The sequence below is a fragment of the Apodemus sylvaticus genome, chromosome 5 (genome assembly GCF_947179515.1).
Source record: "Apodemus sylvaticus chromosome 5, mApoSyl1.1, whole genome shotgun sequence".
NCBI lineage: Eukaryota > Metazoa > Chordata > Mammalia > Rodentia > Muridae > Apodemus > Apodemus sylvaticus.
The window spans coordinates 24547414-24565343 of NC_067476.1; the positions used below are offsets into that span (position 1 = coordinate 24547414).

General features: G+C 38.2%; 1 protein-coding gene across 3 annotated transcripts in view; it reads right to left on the bottom strand.

The window, feature by feature from the left end:
* Positions 1 to 17930, bottom strand: part of Gtdc1 (glycosyltransferase like domain containing 1) — a 390109-nt gene that overhangs the window by 267737 nt on the left and 104442 nt on the right. Inside the window, exon 3 of one of the 3 annotated variants that reach the window (XM_052182439.1) lies at positions 11266 to 11335. The exons of the other annotated variants lie outside the window; for them this stretch is intronic. Coding sequence (XP_052038399.1) covers positions 11266 to 11335 — 70 coding nt within the window. The remainder of the gene's footprint in view (positions 1 to 11265; positions 11336 to 17930) is intronic. 3 annotated transcript variants of the gene reach the window in all.

Below are 17930 nucleotides of genomic sequence, written 5' to 3' on the forward strand. Positions count from 1 at the left end.
TATTGGGGAATTGAGTCCATTGATGTTAAGAGATATTAAGGAGTAGTGGTTATTGCTTCCTATCATTTTTTATTTTAATTTTATACGTGTGTGGTTATCTTTTTTGGGTTTGATGAAAGAAGCTTAATATCCTGCTTTTTCCAGGGTATAGTTTCCCTCGTTGTAATGGTGTTTTCCCCCTATTAACCTTTGTATGGCAGGGTTTGTGGAAAGATACTGTGTAAATTTGGTTTTGTCATAGAATATCTTGTTTTTTCCATCTATAGTAATTGAGAGTATAGTAACTGGGTATAGTAGTCTTGGCTGGAATTTGTATTCTCTTAGAATCTGCATGAGTTCTGCCCAGGATCTTCTAGCTTTCATGATCTCTGGTGAAAAATCTGGTGTAATTCTGATAGGTCTTGCCCAGGAGTGGTATAGCAGGATACTCAGGAAGTGACATGCCCAGTTTTCTGAGGAACCGCCAGACTGATTTCCAGAGTGGTTGTACCAATTTGCAACCCCACCAGCAGTGGAGGAGTGTTCCTCTTTCTCCACACCCTCTCCAACACCTGCTGTCTCCTGAATTTTTAATCATAGCCATTCTGACTGGTGTAAGGTGAAATCTCAGGGTTGTTTTGATTTGCATTTCCCTAATGACTAATGAAGTTGAGCATTTTTTTAAGATGCTTCTCAGCCATTTGAAGTTCTTCAGGTGAAAATTCTTTGGTTTTGCTCTGTACCCCATTTTTTTTTATTTTTTTTATTCGATATAATTTATTTACATTTCAAATGATTTCCCCTTTTCTAGCCCCCCACTCCCTGAAAGTCCCATAACCCCCCTTCTCTTCCCCTGTCCTCCCACCCACCCCTTCCCACTTCCCCGTTCTGGTTTTGTCGAATACTGCTTCACTGAGTCTTTCCAGAACCAGGGGCCACTCCTCCTTTCTTCTTGTACCTCATTTGATGTGTGGATTATGTTTTGGGTATTCAGTTTTCTAGGTTAATATCCACTTATTAGTGAGTGCATACCATGATTCACGTTTTGAGTCTGGGTTACCTCACTTAGTATGATGTTCTCTAGCTCCATCCATTTGCCTAAGAATTTCATGAATTCATTGTTTCTAATGGCTGAATAGTACTCCATTGTGTAGATAAACCACATTTTTTGCATCCACTCTTCTGTTGAGGGATACCTGGGTTCTTTCCAGCATCTGGCAATTATAAATAGGGCTGCTATGAACATAGTAGAGCATGTATCCTTATTACATGGTGGGGAATCCTCTGGGTATGTGCCCAGGAGTGGTATAGCAGGATCTTCTGGAAGTGAGGTGCCCAGTTTTCAGAGGAATCGCCAGACTGATTTCCAGAGTGGTTGAACCAATTTGCAACCCCACCAGCAGTGGAGGAGTGTACCCCATTTTTAATAGGGTTATTTGGCTTTCTGGGGTCTAACTTCTTGATTTCTTTGTATATATTGAGTATTAGTCCTCTATCTGATGTAGGGTTGGTGAAGATATTTTCCCAATTTGTTGGTTGCCAATTTGTCCTTTTGATGGTATCCTTTGCCTTACAGAAACTTTGTAATTTTATGAGGTCCCCTTTGTCTATTCTTCATCTTAGAGCATAAGCTATTGGTGTTCTGTTCAGGAACTTTCCCCCTGTACTGATATTCTCAGGGGTCTTCCCCAATTTCTTTTCTATTAGCTTCAGAGTATCTGGATTTATGTGGAGATCCTTGATCCATCTGGAGTTGAACTCAGTACAAGGAGATAAGGATGGATCAATTCACATTCTTCTGCATGCTGACCTCCAATTGAACCAGCACCATTTGCTGAAAAGCCTACCTTTTTTCCATTGGATGTTTTCAGCTCCTTTATTGACGATCAAGTGGCCATAGGTGTGTGGGTTTATTTCTGGGTTTTCAATCCTATTCCATTGATCTGCTTGCTTGTCACTGTACGAATACCATGCAGTTTTTAACACTATTGCTCTGTAGTATTGCTTGAGTCAGAAATTGGAATCAGTATTGGTCAGGAATACTGATTCTGCCAGTATTTCTTTTGTTGTTAAGAATAGGTTTTGCTCTAAGGAATGCACAAATCACATAACAAATGACTCCCATGAAGAAGTATGGAGAGGGTCCTGATCCTGGAAAGGATTGACCTAGCATTGGAGGGGAATATAAGGACAGAGAAAAAGGAGGGAGGTGATCAGAGAATGGATGAAGAGAAGAAGGTTTATGGGACATATGGGGAGGAGGGATCTGGGAAAGGGGAAATCATTTGGAATGTAAACAAAGAATATAGAAAATAAAAATATTTTTAAAAAAAGATTAGTTTTAGCTATCCTGGGTTTTTTGTTATTCCAGATGAATTTGAGAATTGCTCTTTCTAACTCAATGAAGAAATGAGTTGGGATTTTGATGGATATTGCATTGAATCTGTATATTGCTTTTGGGAAAATGGCCATTTTAACTATATTCATAACTTTCTATAGCAAAAGTAAGTATGAACTTAGTTGAGAAAGCACTGTGATCTTTGAAAAGTGTTTTATGACTTCTTTATGACCACTGTGGTCCCTGAGAAGATTATTCCCAACATTAGTATTCTAGTATCTAAAAAAACTGATATATAAATTTCATAATAAAAATTAAAAAGATATGCATTTTTATGAGTTTCCAAAGGGAATCCTTATGTTAATAAATGCCATAAAATAATATTGATTTGATAACCTAATTTTTTTACTGCCAAATAATAGTCTTCAGAATTCTAGAAAAATAGCCCAAGCAGGTTTGCCATAAAATAATTATGATTAAAAAAAATAATAATAAAGGCTTGGCTGCCTGACAAAAAGCAAAAAGTATCTATCTTTAAAAAAATTTTAGCACAAAAATGAAATAATTTAACAGGTTACCTTTAAAATGTTCAGTACCCTAGAAATGGCTTGTACACTGGGTCAGGTGGACACTCCTGTGACTGTATCTGTCAAATACCAATTCATCAACGGCATGCTTCTAGGACAGTGAATTGCGGTTATGCTACTCTGCTTTCTTACTGTCCTAGATGTGACATACAATGTTATGTTTGTGTGTGTCTAAGGGTTTCCACTGCTCTGTAGAGAACCATGACCAAGACAACTCTCATGAAGGAAAATATTTAATTGAGGCTGACTAACAAGTTTCAGAGGTTAAGACCATTATCATCATGGTAGAAAGCTTAGTAGCATCTAAACAGACATGGTGCTGGAAGAGAGTTCTACATCTTGATCCATAAGAGTCTAAAAAAAAAAAATCAAAAACAAAAAACAACAACAACAAAAAAAAAACCTCAAAGGAAGTTGCTATTTGTGGAAATCAATGTAGTACATCCTCAGAAAATCTGCAATACATCTACCATATTAACTAACAACACCACTTCTGGGCATATGCCCAAAGAACCTCAATTTCCTACTCTAGAGACAAATGGTTACCCATGTTCTGAGATGTTCTGTCCATATTTACAAGGACATGGAATCTGACCCATCAATTGATGAATGGACGGCAAAAATGTGATACCTATGCACAATGAAATTTTATTCAGTTGTTAAGTAAATAATTATGAAATTTACAAGTAAATCGGTGAGAGGCAAAAGAAAAGCAACAAACAAAAAAACATTGCACAGAGTAAAGTTACTCCGACCCAGAAAAACAAGCATGTTCTCACTGATGTGTGAGACTTTGTATAAAATATTTAGATGTGTTTCTTTAACTTGGAAGACCTACAGAATCCAGGAAGCTGGAAAGGGATCACTGGAAAGGAAGGGAAAAAAATCTTAAGGAATGAAAGTAACAGTAGGACACAGGTAGTATGAAGGGGAAGGAAGAATAGTAAGAAAAGGTTTTAAGTAAGTTGGGAGGAATGGTACATAGGGTAAGAGATGTTAAGGGAGGGATAACTAAGTATAATGATATATTCAAAAGGTCAGGAGTAAACATACTATGTAATAATCTTCATTTGTGGTGTGTGTGTGTGTGTGTGTGTGTGTGTGTAAAACTGAAGTTACCCTACACATAGAACTGTGCTCATCATAGAAACTATACGCGGCCAAATAAAAAGCCTAGGACTAAGTGAAAAAGTACCTTCAGATGTTTCCCAGAGACCCCCAAACAATACAGGCTGCTATTGTTGTTCTTGGTATTTCACTTACTTAAGAACTTACTACTTTAATTTTCAGAGTACCAAAATGTTAGTGGAGATTTTATAAATGTTGCAGTTTGCTCTTAACCCAGCTATCTCCCAAATAATTGAACAGAACTATTTTATTTATTTAACAAATTTATGGCACAACAACTGAGCAGTATTAAATTAGTTTAATCACCTAAACTAATATGGCTACCTCCCAGCCAAAATCCCTGAGAGAGTTGCATTTTATGGTTTTCCCCTGATCCAGCTGTTTTCTTATGCCTCCTGGACTCTCTCCTCATTGCTGAATCCTACTTCCTCTCTCTCCCTCTCCCCTGTCTGAGAGGAAACCCAATCCTATTCTATGCACTGCTCAATGACTGGCTGACCGGCTTCTTTATTGACAAATCAGGGAATAATTGGGGAGTAATATTTATACAACATTGAAACAAAAAAATTCTCTAAATAACAGATATGCAACCAGAAGATATGGTGGCAAAGAAATCAGCATTTGAATAATACAGGGATAATCTTTACATAACGTACAATAACATTATACCTACAACAGAATAGTCACAGAAAAGTGACAGAACACAAAACTGACACACAGAAATCAGTAGACATCTTATATACAGACAACAAATACACTGAGGAGGAACTCAGGTTAATAATTCCATTTAGAATAACCTTTTTTTAAAAAGTGGTTACACCTAACCACAGAGGGAAAAAAAGAAAAACGAATGCTAAAAACAACTGAAGAAAACAAGATAAAAAGACCTCTAAAAAGCAGAGTTATAGGAGACATTATAGGACAATATAGGAGTTGGAGAGATGACTCAGAAGTTAAGAGAGCTATTCTTAACAGGACCAAGTTTGGTTTCCTTGTACTCACATTGTATGGATTACCTTTAATTCCAGCTGTAGGGGAGCCAATTCAGGCAAACCCTTTGGCTAAAAACAAAAATATAAATTGTGACAGTTTAAATAGAAATGTTGCCCCATAGACTCATATGTGTGAATGCTTGGGCAATAGGAAGTGGCACTTGTAGACGAAGGTTTGGCCTTGTTCAAGAAAGTGTATCACTGTGCAGGCAGGCTTTGAGGTCTCAGATACTCAAGTCTAGTCTGGTAATCTCCTTCTGCTTCCTGCAGATCAAGATGAGAAAGCTCAGCTCCTTTTCGAACACCATGTCTGCCTGACTGCCACCATGCTTCTCACCATGACAATAAAGGAATGAACCTCGGAAACCAGATCCTAGCCCCAATTAAATGTTCTCCTTCTTAAGTGCTGTCATGGTCATGATGTCTCTTCTGAGCAATAAAAACCCTAAGATATATATGTACAAATTCAAAATAAAAATAAGTATTTTCAAAACTCCAATTCATTTCTTCATAGAAACTTACACAGCAATCTTAAATTTCATACGCCAGCACATAGACCCAAAATGACCAAAGCAATGTTCAACAGTTAAAAACACTGCAAGAGCTATCACTATTCTGCATTTGACATTAAACGATAGAGGCACAGTAATAAACATGTTATGGTACTGGCATAAACATAGACATAGTTCTAGAAGTGAAGATCCAAATAAAAGTCTAAGCTCTAACAAAAACCTGATTTTATTTTTTTAAAGATTTATTTATTTTTATGTGGACTGGTGTTCTGCCTGCATGTCTGTGAGATGGTGCCAGATCCTCTGGAATTAAAGTTTTGGACAGTTGTAAGCTGCCATGTAGATGCTAGGAATTGAACTCAGGTTCTCTGGAAGAGCAGCCAGTGCTCTCTTAACTGCTGAGCCATCTTTCAAGCTCCAGAAACATTGATTTTTACAGAGACAGAACATACAGTTGGAAAAAAGATATTTTCAACAAATGGTGCTAAACAAACTGGGTAGCACCCAATATAGAAGAATGAAACTAAAGCCTAATTTCTTACTCTGAACAAAACTTAACTCCAAATAGATCAATAACTTCCACATATGATATGATATTGTGAGCCTACTAGAGAAGAAAGTACAAAAATAAGCACCTTTTGAATAGAACTTTAGAAGCATCAAGACATCATAGGAACCAAGAGCAACAACTGACAAATGGGAACTAAATGATTCCATTTCATGAAACTAAACTGATTCCATGTAACAAAGGTTGAATGAAAAGGCAATCTAATGAATGAGGGAAAGGTTTTATCAATAATAACCCAATTGAAGATTGGTGTCAAGAATACACAAAGGACTCAAAAAAGTTAATGCCAAGAAAACAAACTATTTTTTAAAATAGGATATGGAAATATACTCAGGGTTCTCAAAAGAAGAAATAAAAATGTCCAAAAAATATTTTCAAATCTGTCGATATCTTTAGACATCAGAACAACTCAAATTAAAACTTGTAGTGAGGATTCTGGAATTTTGGTTTTTTAGAAAACACAGATATATTGCAACAATGTTTTCATTTTAATCCCAAGATGTGGAATACGGGGTTGTTTCGGGTTGTATTCAGCAGCTGACTATGATTTGTCTCATGCTCTAGCAGGGGCATGATTTTGACAGCTACAGATAGTTTCTAGAATTGTGTGACAGAATTCTGGGAACATTTTAAAAGGGTATACAAATGCTAAAACTCCAGTTGTTTTGTTAGTGTGTTATTGGTTATTATTGGTAGCAATTTCTTAGGTAGTCATGTACAAAGAAGAAAGAAGAAGAAAAAATTAGATATCTGATGGTGAAGATCAAACTTGCCCCAAAGAACTCTATACCCTGAGCATCAGGAAGCAGTCTGACCATAACATCAGCCCCTTTCCAACCTTGACTTTATCCGTGGATAGCTTTCCTTTCTTTTCTGTTTTCTCTTACTAGTGTTAAGGGGCTGAAAGGATGGAAGAAAAGGAGTGGAAAACAGTACAAGAAAGAAGAGCACACAAAGTACCAAAAGCAAAAAACAATTACAAAAACTACTTTGTGGCTTCCACATCAGAAAATCTGAGATTAAGAAAATTAAGTGAGGGACTGGAGAGATGGGTCAGTGGTAAGAGCACCAACTGCTCTTCCAGAGATCCTAAGTTCAATTCCCAGCAACAACATGGTGGCTCACAACCATCTGTGATAGGATCCAATGCCTTCTTCTGGTGAGTCTGAATACAGTTACAGTGTACTCATATTAAATAAACAAATAAACAATTAAATTAAATCTTTTAAAAAAGAAAATGAGTGAGAGCAAATGCTAGAACAGTTGTGAAAAAAGAGAAATTTATTTACTGTTGGTGGGAGTGCAAACTGTCACAGACAGTTTTTGGAAATCAGTGTGGGGATTCATCAAAAAGCTAGAAACGGATCTACTACAGGTCCTGCTACATCACCCCTGAGCATATTCCCAAATGATTCTATATCTTACTATAGAAATAGTTGTTCATTTCTGCTCTATTCACAGGAGTCAAAATGAAAATAGTCTAGATGTCCATCAACTGATAAATAACAAAATGGGATTGTATTCAGTTGCAAAGAAAAACTAATTTTTCAGGCAAATGCGCTGCATTAAATATAGTCATAACTAACCCAGACCAAGAAGGACAAACACTGCATGCTCTCCCTGTTATGTGTATACTAGCTTCGAATCATCAGATATGCATACTTAAATTGGAGTAATTTAAAATTCAGGAAACTACAAAAGAGATATAGGTAGAGGAAATTTCAAGGAAGTGGCCATAAAGAACACAAGTGGTACAAATGGGATAGGGAGAATAATGGGGTGGAGAAGATTAAGAAGGGTATAAAATTGAAGGGTATAGGTGGAAACACAGAGGAATAACTAACACCAAAGAATTTTGAGACAGCTGTATAGAAAACTATTACTGTAGAAGCTGTCTAAAATATGCATGTATAGACACAGAAAAGCATTTAAATGTACTTACCTTATATGAGGGATAATGCCTAACACAGGCATCATACACATGAACCACAAAACTCAGGACCAGGTGTTGCTTAGTCAAATGGTCAGTGGTGTCATACAGACCTCCCAAACCAAAATAATAACAAATACAACCTATTGTCATCATTCTGTTATCCTCTAGACTGGGATGATAAAATCATATTGCTAAAGACATCATATTTTAAGTCATAGTATAGAGGAATTTTAATCCAGCAATATGGCTACTCAATCTAGGGATTGCATCCAAAGACTTCTAGGTCTATGTGATCTGACTAGAATGCAGGCATGCCTTGGATAATAGTATGCTCTGGCTAGAATGCAGACACACCCTTAATATACACCTGTAATCCCAAACAATGAAAGTAAGGTCTTTATATAAAGAAGCAGCTAGCTACCTTTGAAAGTAACATAGAATTGAGGGGCTGACAAAGTGCTGAATCAGGGAACGAATTGACAGAATGAGTCAGAGATAGGATATGCCCAAATTTCAAGAGAACAAACAGAAAAGAGAGGCTACTTAAGGATGCATAGAAGCAGGGGTCGGGGGGCAGGGGTAGTTTACCCATGACAGTTTTACAGAAACAGGTTGAAGGTGAAAACAGAAGGAGCAAGGGAATGAGAAGAAGCTAGGAAATTAGAACAGACTGCCAGAACAGACAGGCAGAACAATTCAGTCTGAAGCAGAGAGAAACCAGTTTGAATCAGTAAACTTGGAAAGGAGTTGGAGCCAACTGAGTTGAACCAGCCAGAGTTTAGAAAGTGCAAGGAAGACTGAGTTTATTTAGCAGTAAACTTCAAAGATGACAATTACATCTGGCAAATGAAAGTTACATTTACACAGAAGTGACAGAAGTCAAACTGGAATTGACATAGAAGCTTCATCTCTGCTGGCTGGTTTTCACTGAACCAAAGGTGCTATTTACAGTGCTGGAGGAGAAAAGTTATCAAATGTTCTCCAAAAAAAAACAACAACAACAAAAAAAAAACAAGGTAGCAAGATAAACCCAATGTGTAATAGTGATACAAGATTTGGGGACCTTTTATCTATGTTCTCATTGAATTTAAGGTCTGCTCCACAGGATGGAACTCATACCTGCTAATTGGGCTAAGAATTTATAGTTGGATAGGCCTTAGGCCTTTCTATTATTATTCAAATACATAAACATAGTATTAAGTTACAACTTAAATACTTATTTTTATACCTATAAATCAGCACAGCTCTCAACCTTCATCAAAAATAATTTCTTTTTGCAGGAGATATTGATTAATATAAATACTCAAAGCAGGTCGAACTACATACAATAAGAGACTCTGGGGTCTCTTATTTTTATTTAGTGTTCAGCACTAATGAGACATTTCTGTCAACCTCCCTACCTCCAAGGCTCAGAGATCGTCACTCAAAAGTAGACAAAAAGATTGTAAGAGCTAGCCATAATATCCAATTGTTGCTATTCTATAATAACATGGGTGTTGCCCACATAAAACTCGCAGCAGCTGTAACTGCATGTACAAAATCAAGCCAGCCAAAATTCAAACAGGGATGGAGAAAAGGTTTATACCTCCCTCACACACTGCAGTTGAAGAGCTTCTAACAGCTAACAGTTGCTGGAGGGTGTTGGGGGTAGACTGTTTCTGTGAACAGAGTCCCCTAATACAATTCCTGTGCTCCAGTGGATGCCTCACAACCATGCAAATAGACTTTGTGGATTTAAAAAGGAATACATAAAATTTAGAGAAAAAGTAACAGTGGGATAAGAAAGACTTCAAGGAATGATGAGGAATAGACTTAATCAAAAGCCATAATATTCATTTGTGAAATACTCAAACAGTAAAATTTTAAAAATCAAAAAGAAATAAAAATAGTCGCAAAGGGCTAAAATTGTGCATGTAGTATAAATTATTACTTCCCAAATTATGTCTAAAATACCAGTTTAAAGATCAAATAATAACTAATAACATCCAATTTCAAGTTTAACTGTAGGAACTATCTCCTTTAAGTTGTGATTATATAAGAACCTTCTCCAAGAACTGCTTCTGAATGCTAAAGAAATTTCCATTATTTTCAGTAATTATAAACTGCTCAGATAGAAATTTTCAGTTCTGGTAACATAAATGCATTGCTGCTTAGAGATAAGTTGTATCCACACAAGAATTGCTCTTATACTCAAGGTAGCTGTGATAGCTATTCTTGGTTGTCAACTAAACTACATTTGGTATTAACTAAATTCAAATGGCTGGGCATACTTATGAGAGATTTTCTTGCATAAATAAATCATTTTAAGAAGAAAGACCAACTTCTAATCCAGAAACTTGAAGTGGGAAGATCCACCTTTAATCTGAGCAACACCTTCTGCTGGCAAGGAAGAACATGGAAGAAGGAAACTTTCTCTCTTTGCCTACTAGTTTCCACTGGCAACACTATTCCTGCATTGGCATTAGAGCCTGCTTCTTCCTGATTCCAGATACATTGACAACCAGCTGACTCATTCAGCCTTGTGGACTAAGCAACTATTGGATTCTAGACAGCTACTGTTGGATCAGCTGAACAACAGCTTCTAAACCATTCTAATAAATACCTTTTGTATAAAAATAGAGAGATTCATCCTATAAATTATTCCTCTAGAAAATCCTGATACAGAGTTTTCTTCTAGGTAACCCTAATACAGTAGCAACAAACTTCTCATCATGAATAGAAAGAAAAGAAATAGTTAAAACAAAAATAAATAAATTATTTTTTAAAAAACAGTTTCAGGTCAGCATGGACAACATCGTACAGATTCAGTATCATAAATAAATGAATATTAAAAATAAAATCAACCATAACAGAAAATTTCTCAGAAAAAGAAATGCCAGTGCAGATAGTAGAGACATCCAGGACACTAAATAGGTAAGACTAGAAAAGACCCTTATCTTCCCCTTGTCATACTTAACTGAAGCAGTAAATACACTGAAGCAGAAATAGAACTGAAGCAGAAAAAAAGAGGAAAGTATATCAAAGTAGCAAGAGAAACATGAAGTCACATACAAAAATAGGCCAGTTAGAGTAACAGCAGATTATTCAGCTGAAACTCCAAGAAAAACTTAAAGCTGTGTGTTTCAAGCACTGAAAGGAAACAATGGCTAATCCAAAAGAATTATCTGTCTGAACTGCAGGAAAAATACAAAATTCCCATAATAAAAATACACTAAAGGAAGTTATTACCACTAAGCGGGCAGGCACTTCAGAAGTTTCTTGAAGGAATGCTTCAGATGGAGAAGACAAACAAACCTGTCTAGGAGACCACAATAAAGAATAGCCACATTAAAATAACACTCAGCAAAAGACAAAGAGAAAGAAAAAACACTACAAAATCAGCAAAAGGGCAAAAACCAATAGACACTTTTCAATAACTCTGAATATCAACATTCTCAACACCCTAATCTAAAGAAACAGAATAGTAAATTGGGTCAAAAAGCAGGAGTCATCTATTTGTTGCCTCCAAGAACTAACTGCATCACACCACAAAAGTCAGACATTACCTCCAAGGAGTGAAAAATGAAAAAGCTAGTCCAGGCAAGTGGATCTAGGCAACACACGGGTATTAGTGTTATAATATCTGAGGGTAAGGTGTGTGGGGGACACACTTCAAATCAAAACTGTCTTAGTTAGGGTTTAACTGCTGTGAACAGATACCATGACCAAGGCAATTCTTATAAAGAACAATATTTAATTAGAGTTGGCTTACAGGTTCTAAGGTTCAGTCCATTGTCACCAAGGCTCTTAATAGTACCCCTCCCTGGCCCAAGCATATACAACCATCATATTCCACTCCCTGGCATTCGTTCCCCACAGGTTTGTTCAAACACATGACCTATGGAGGCTGTACCTAAACGTAGCATAATAAAAAATACATTTAGTCTAACTTCAAAAGACCCCATAATCTATAGCAATCTCAACAATGTTAAAATTCCAAAGTTCAAGAACTCTTCTAAGATTCATCCAATCTCTTAACTGTAATCCCCAAAGCAAAACAGGAAACCAGCTATACAAACTCCAAACTCTACATCTCCAGGCATGATGTCAAAGCAGTCTTCAGGTCTCCAACTCCTTTTTCCATCCTTGTTGACTGCAACAAACTTTTTTCTCCTGAGCTGGCTCCACTCCCTGTTGGCAGCTTTCCTCAGCAGATAGCCCATGGCTCTAGCATCTTGAACATCATGGAGTCTCCAAGACAACTGAAATGTTACAGCTTCTTTTTCAGTATCCACATATGATCTTCTGGGCTCCTCCAGAGGGCTGGGGTCACTTCTTCACCTCTGCACTCTGTAGCACTCTAAGCTCAGGTTGACCCACTCCACTGCTTTTGCTGTTATTGGTGTTCATCCCATGGTACTGGCTGGCGTCTCCAATACAATGGGGTCTTCCACTACAACTAGTCTACACCAATAGCCTCTCATAGGCTCTCTTCATGGTGCCAAGCCTCAACTCCTTTGCATGACCCCGTCAGTCCTGGGCTATCAACTATAACTGAGGCTGCACCTTCACCAGTAGCCTTCCATAGCCTCTCACAGTGCCAAACCTCAGTTTTTCTTCATAATGTGATGCCTTGATACCTTCAAAACCAGTACTACCTGGGTGAGTCTTATACACTACCAAGCACAACTGCAGCACAAGGTACAACCTTGGCTATCTTGGGAACACAGCTTCTTTGTGCTCTCAGAAAACACTTCCCAGATTTCATGTCAGTGGTTCTGGTCTCTTTTTTATCACCACTAATTTCATAGCTCCAGCTAACCAGCATCAATTGTCCTAGTAGTCCCTTCTATTCTTGACTCTAAAGCCAGAGCCAAAGGGTCGAAACTGCTGAGTTCTGCTGCTTGCTGGGGCTGGAACACAGTCCACTTTGTTCTGTTTACATTCTCACTTTCTGTTTTCCAAATCCTTCAATGCCTAAACTTGGCTGTCTTGAAACTTGCTCTGTGTCTTGACCTTGAACTCAGAGATCTGCATGGCTCTGTCTCCGGAATACTGGGATTAAAGGTGTGTAGCACCACACCCAGACTAAGCTTTTCTTCACCTAGAACCTGCTCTTTCTTAGCATGACCTTGAACTCAGAGAACTGCTTGCCTTAGCCTCCTTTAATTTGTTTTCTTCTTGAACACAGGACTCAGCTCCATTTCACTTCCTGGTGCACTTTTAATACTCCAACCACATAATTTATATGTTTCTATTCTCAGCTTGCTATGCTTATGGAAAATGTTCAGGCCCACACAAATCAAATCACTCTCAAAAACAAAGTTTTCCATATTCCTACTAGGATATCCTTTTAAGCCCCATTTAAAGGATCCCACTGCTTTCCAAATCCAAAGTTCCAAACTCCACATTTTTCCAAACAAAAGCATGGTCAGGCCCATCACAGCAATACCCCAGAGTCCCTGGTACCAACTTCTTAGAGTTCTATATCGTATACTGAAGGCAAACAGAAGACTCACTTCTATGCAGCTAGGATATGGGCCTATGCCCACAGTGACTAACCTACTCCAATAAGGCTACACCTCCTAATAGCGTCACTCCCTGGCCCAAGCATATAAAAACCATCACAAAAGCTAATGAGAAAAGATACAGGTGGCTACTTCATACTGAATAAAGGAACAATGCATCAAGATGAAATTACTATTCTAATCATATATGCCACAAGCATGGATGTATCTAATTTTAACACACCGTACAATCTAGCTACACACTCCTGCAAATACAACCAAAGGACTCCATATTCTCTTTGTTGGTCACCAGAATTAGAAGGCAAGACCAATACTGAAGACATAAACAATGTAGTTATAGAACAGAAGTTAGACTTCAGAGAACCAAATAACCCTATTAAAAATGGGGTACAGAGCTAAACGAAGAATTTTCACCTGAGGAATATCTAATGGCTGAGAAGCACCTAAAGAAATGTTCAACATCCTTAGTTATCAGGGAAATGTAAATCAAAACAACCCTGAGATTTCACCTCACACAAGTCACAATGGCTAAGATTAAAACCTCAGGAGACAGCAGGTGCTGGCAAGGATGTGGAGAAAGAGGAACAATCCTCCACTGCTGGTGGGATTGCAAGATGGTACAACCACACTGGAAATCAGCTTGGCAGTTCCTCAGAAAACTGAGCATAGTACTACCAGAGGACCCAGCTATACCACTCCTGGGCATATACCCAGAAAATTCTACAGCAAATAATAAGGACACAGGCTCCACTATGTTCATAGCAGCCATATTTATAATAGCCAGAAGCTGGAAAGAACCCAGATGTCCCTCAACAGAGGAATGGATAGAGTATATTTACACAATGGAATACTACTCAGCCATTAAAAAACAATGAATTCATGAAATTCTTAGGCAAATGGGTGGAACTGGAAAATATCATCCTGAGTGAGATAATCCAATCACAAAATAATACATATGGTATGCACTCAATAATAAGTGGATATCAGCCCAGAAGCTTGGAATACCCAAGACACATTTCACATATCAAATGATGTCCAAGAAGGAGGAAGAACAAAGTATGGTCCTTCTTAGAAGGGGGAACAAAATACCCACAGAAGGAGATGCAGAAATAAAGGGTGGAGCAGAGTCTGAGAGAAAGACCATCCAGAGTCTACCCCACCTAGGGATCCATCCCATATACACTTACAAAACCCAGACCTATTATCGATGCCCACAAGTGCTTGCTGACCGGAGCCAGATATAGCTGTCACCTGGGAGGCTCTGCTAGTGCATGACAAATACAGAGGGGGACACCCTGAGCCAGCCATTGAACTGAGCACAGGGTCTCCAATGGAGGAACTAGAGAAGGGACCCAAGGAGCTGATGGATTTGCAGCACCATAGGGGGAACAACAATATGAGCCACCCAGTACTCCCAGAGCTCCCAGGGACAAAACCATCAACCAAAAAGTGCACATGGAGTTAACCATGGCTCCAGATGCATAGGCAGCAGAGGATGGCCTTGTTGGACATCAAAGGGAGGAGAGGCCCTTGGTCCTGGAAAGGCTTGATGCCATAGTATACGGAAATACCAGGAAAGGGAAGCAGGGGAGGGTTGACTGGGAAACAGGAGGAGGGGAGATGGCTTATGGGATTTGGGGGGTTGGGGGGAGATCAGGAAAGGGGACATTTGAAAATATAAATAAAGAATAAATCTAATAATAAGGATTGATCTATCATTGGAAGGGAATATAAGGACAGAGAAAAAGGAGGGAGGTGATTGGAGAAGGGATGGAGAGAAGGTTTATGGGACATATGAGGAGGGGGGATCCGGGAAAGGGGAAATCATTTGGAATGTAAACAAAGAATATAGAAAATAAAAATATTAAAAAAAAAAAATGAAGCTAAATCTGACCTGAACTTCGTCTATGCTGTCTGGCTTTCACAGTGCCAGAGGGTTATACAAGCCACTGAGGTAGAAAAGCTATCAGAGGCATTATTTAGAAGCAACCCAGCATGCTACAGTAGCAATCTTATAGACAAGATATGCCCACTGGAACAATAATAGCACAAAAGTTATGATCATAAACCAACCAGTTTCTTGACTCTATAAAAAACTCTATTCAACAGGAAAGAATTCAGGTTTAATTATTGTAAACCTGGTTACAGGCCCTAGGGAGAAACCTTGTCTAGATAAATAGACATTTTAACAAACTGCCTTCTGAAGATTATGTGTAGAAACACAGATTCATGTGGCCTTCAACCTTAGTCAGAGCTTTTCTCTGCAATATCCATGCTCAGATTAAGTGACTATTGACTACACATCCCTAAATGGAGTAACTATATCAGACCTTACACGAGGCTTGGAGATCATGGCAGAAAAAAATGTAGAGGCTACATGATTAAAACAGGTGCTGTGAGATGTCATCTTGTGAATATGGATTAACTATTTCATTTGTGAACTACCTCTAGCTACAGTTACCAACACAAGTTACATGGGATAAAGTCAACACGATCAGCTGGCATTCTATCATGTAACACTGATTTGTCTGAGTAGATTATAAATATGAATGAATGAATGAATGAATAGGGGGGAAAGGGTATGAATAGGGAAGAAGGATGGATCAAAAACACTTGAGGGAAGAGGAAGAAGGCGAAAGAGAACATGACCAAGACACAGTGATTACATGCATGGAACAGTAATAAATAAATTTCAAAATTCTATTCAAAATAATTACATTTAAGTTAGTATTTTTATTAAATTATAAAACTTCACAAAATTAAGGTATTGCCATATCCTTAAGATGTATAAGTGATTAATAGCTATAATATTAAGTACTATATTTACTTACACATCTAAACAGTTATTATTAGTGCGAACATCAACTTACTCAATTTTAGTTTTTCTCCTCAAAAATATAAATGTCACATTAAGACAGCAAAACTAGGTATTCAGGAACAAACCAATAGAAAATATCTATACATGCCTATTCATTGGGTATGAACCATTTACCCAGTGAGTTCAAAGATGTAAGCAACTAAATCTACAAAAGAACTGAATGAGCAGAACAGATATATCAGATACCTTTAGCATAGCTCATTCAAAACTCCTTCAAACTCTCATTCTTTCTACATTCATCCAAAACAAAGGCCAGAAAACTAAAATGATATGTTGAGGATTCTAATGGTAGTTACATGAAATGTGCTGTGACAAAGCCAAATCTCTATAAGCAAGTAAGTCTTTCTAAAACTGGTGGGCTTCCACAACCTGGCCTATCTGCTGGGGCAGACTCTTGGCGGGTCTGCCACAATGAAGACACAATATACTGATCCATCCTAGAGAATCCACTGCATTAGGAGCAGTTGGTAAGAACCCCCTCCCACCTCTGGAGCTACAGCCCCAGAGCTGCAGCTGGGGGCCCCTGCATGATTTGCTACCCAGCAAACACCAAAACCCTGACCTCCTGAATACCACTCCCCTTGCATTCCTTCCACTGCCACTCCCTCCATAGAAGTGCAGAGAAGCCTGAGAGCACAGGTAAGATCACCCCTGCTGCTCAGAGGAACCCATCCTGAACCCTCAGGTGGGAGACTTCTGGTTTATGTCTCCAGATAAGGACCATCCTCTGCCACATTGCGCCATATCCAAGTGGCACAGGCAGATAGTTAACCTCCCATGACTATGAAGATGCCTCAGAGCATAGAGCTGATCCTGGGCCACAGAACTACATACACAAATACCACACTACAAGAGTGCTGGTCTCCCAGGAGTGCATACATACCTGTGGGCACAGAAAGAAGAGTAATCCCAAGAGTAAAGATACACAGGCTTATAGGACAGATAAGCCACAGTCAGAGACAGCAAGACCAGCTAACACCAAAGATAACAAGATGGCAAAAGGCAAATGCAAGAACATTACCAACAGAAACCAAGGCAACATGACACCTTCAGAACACAATTCTCCCACAACAGCAAGTCCTGGATACACCAACACACTGGAAAAGCGAGATCTGGATTTAAAATCGCATCTCATGATGCTGATGGAGGACTTCAAGAAGGACATAAATAAGTCCCTTAAAGAAATACAGGCAAATATGGATCAACATGTAGAAGCCCTTAAAGAGGAAACATAAAATTCCCTTAAAGAAGTACAGGAAAACACAAACAAGTAAAGGAACTGAAAAAAACCATCCAGGATCTAAAAATGGAAGTAGAAACAATAAAGAAATCACAAAGGGAGACAACTCTGGAGAGAGAAAACCTTGTAAAGAAATCACTAGTCATAGATGCAAGCATCAACAACAGAATACAAGAGATAGAAGAAAGAATCTCAGGTGCTGAAGATACCATAGAAAACATTGACTCAACAGTCAAAGAAAATGCAAAATGAAAAAAGCTTGTAACCC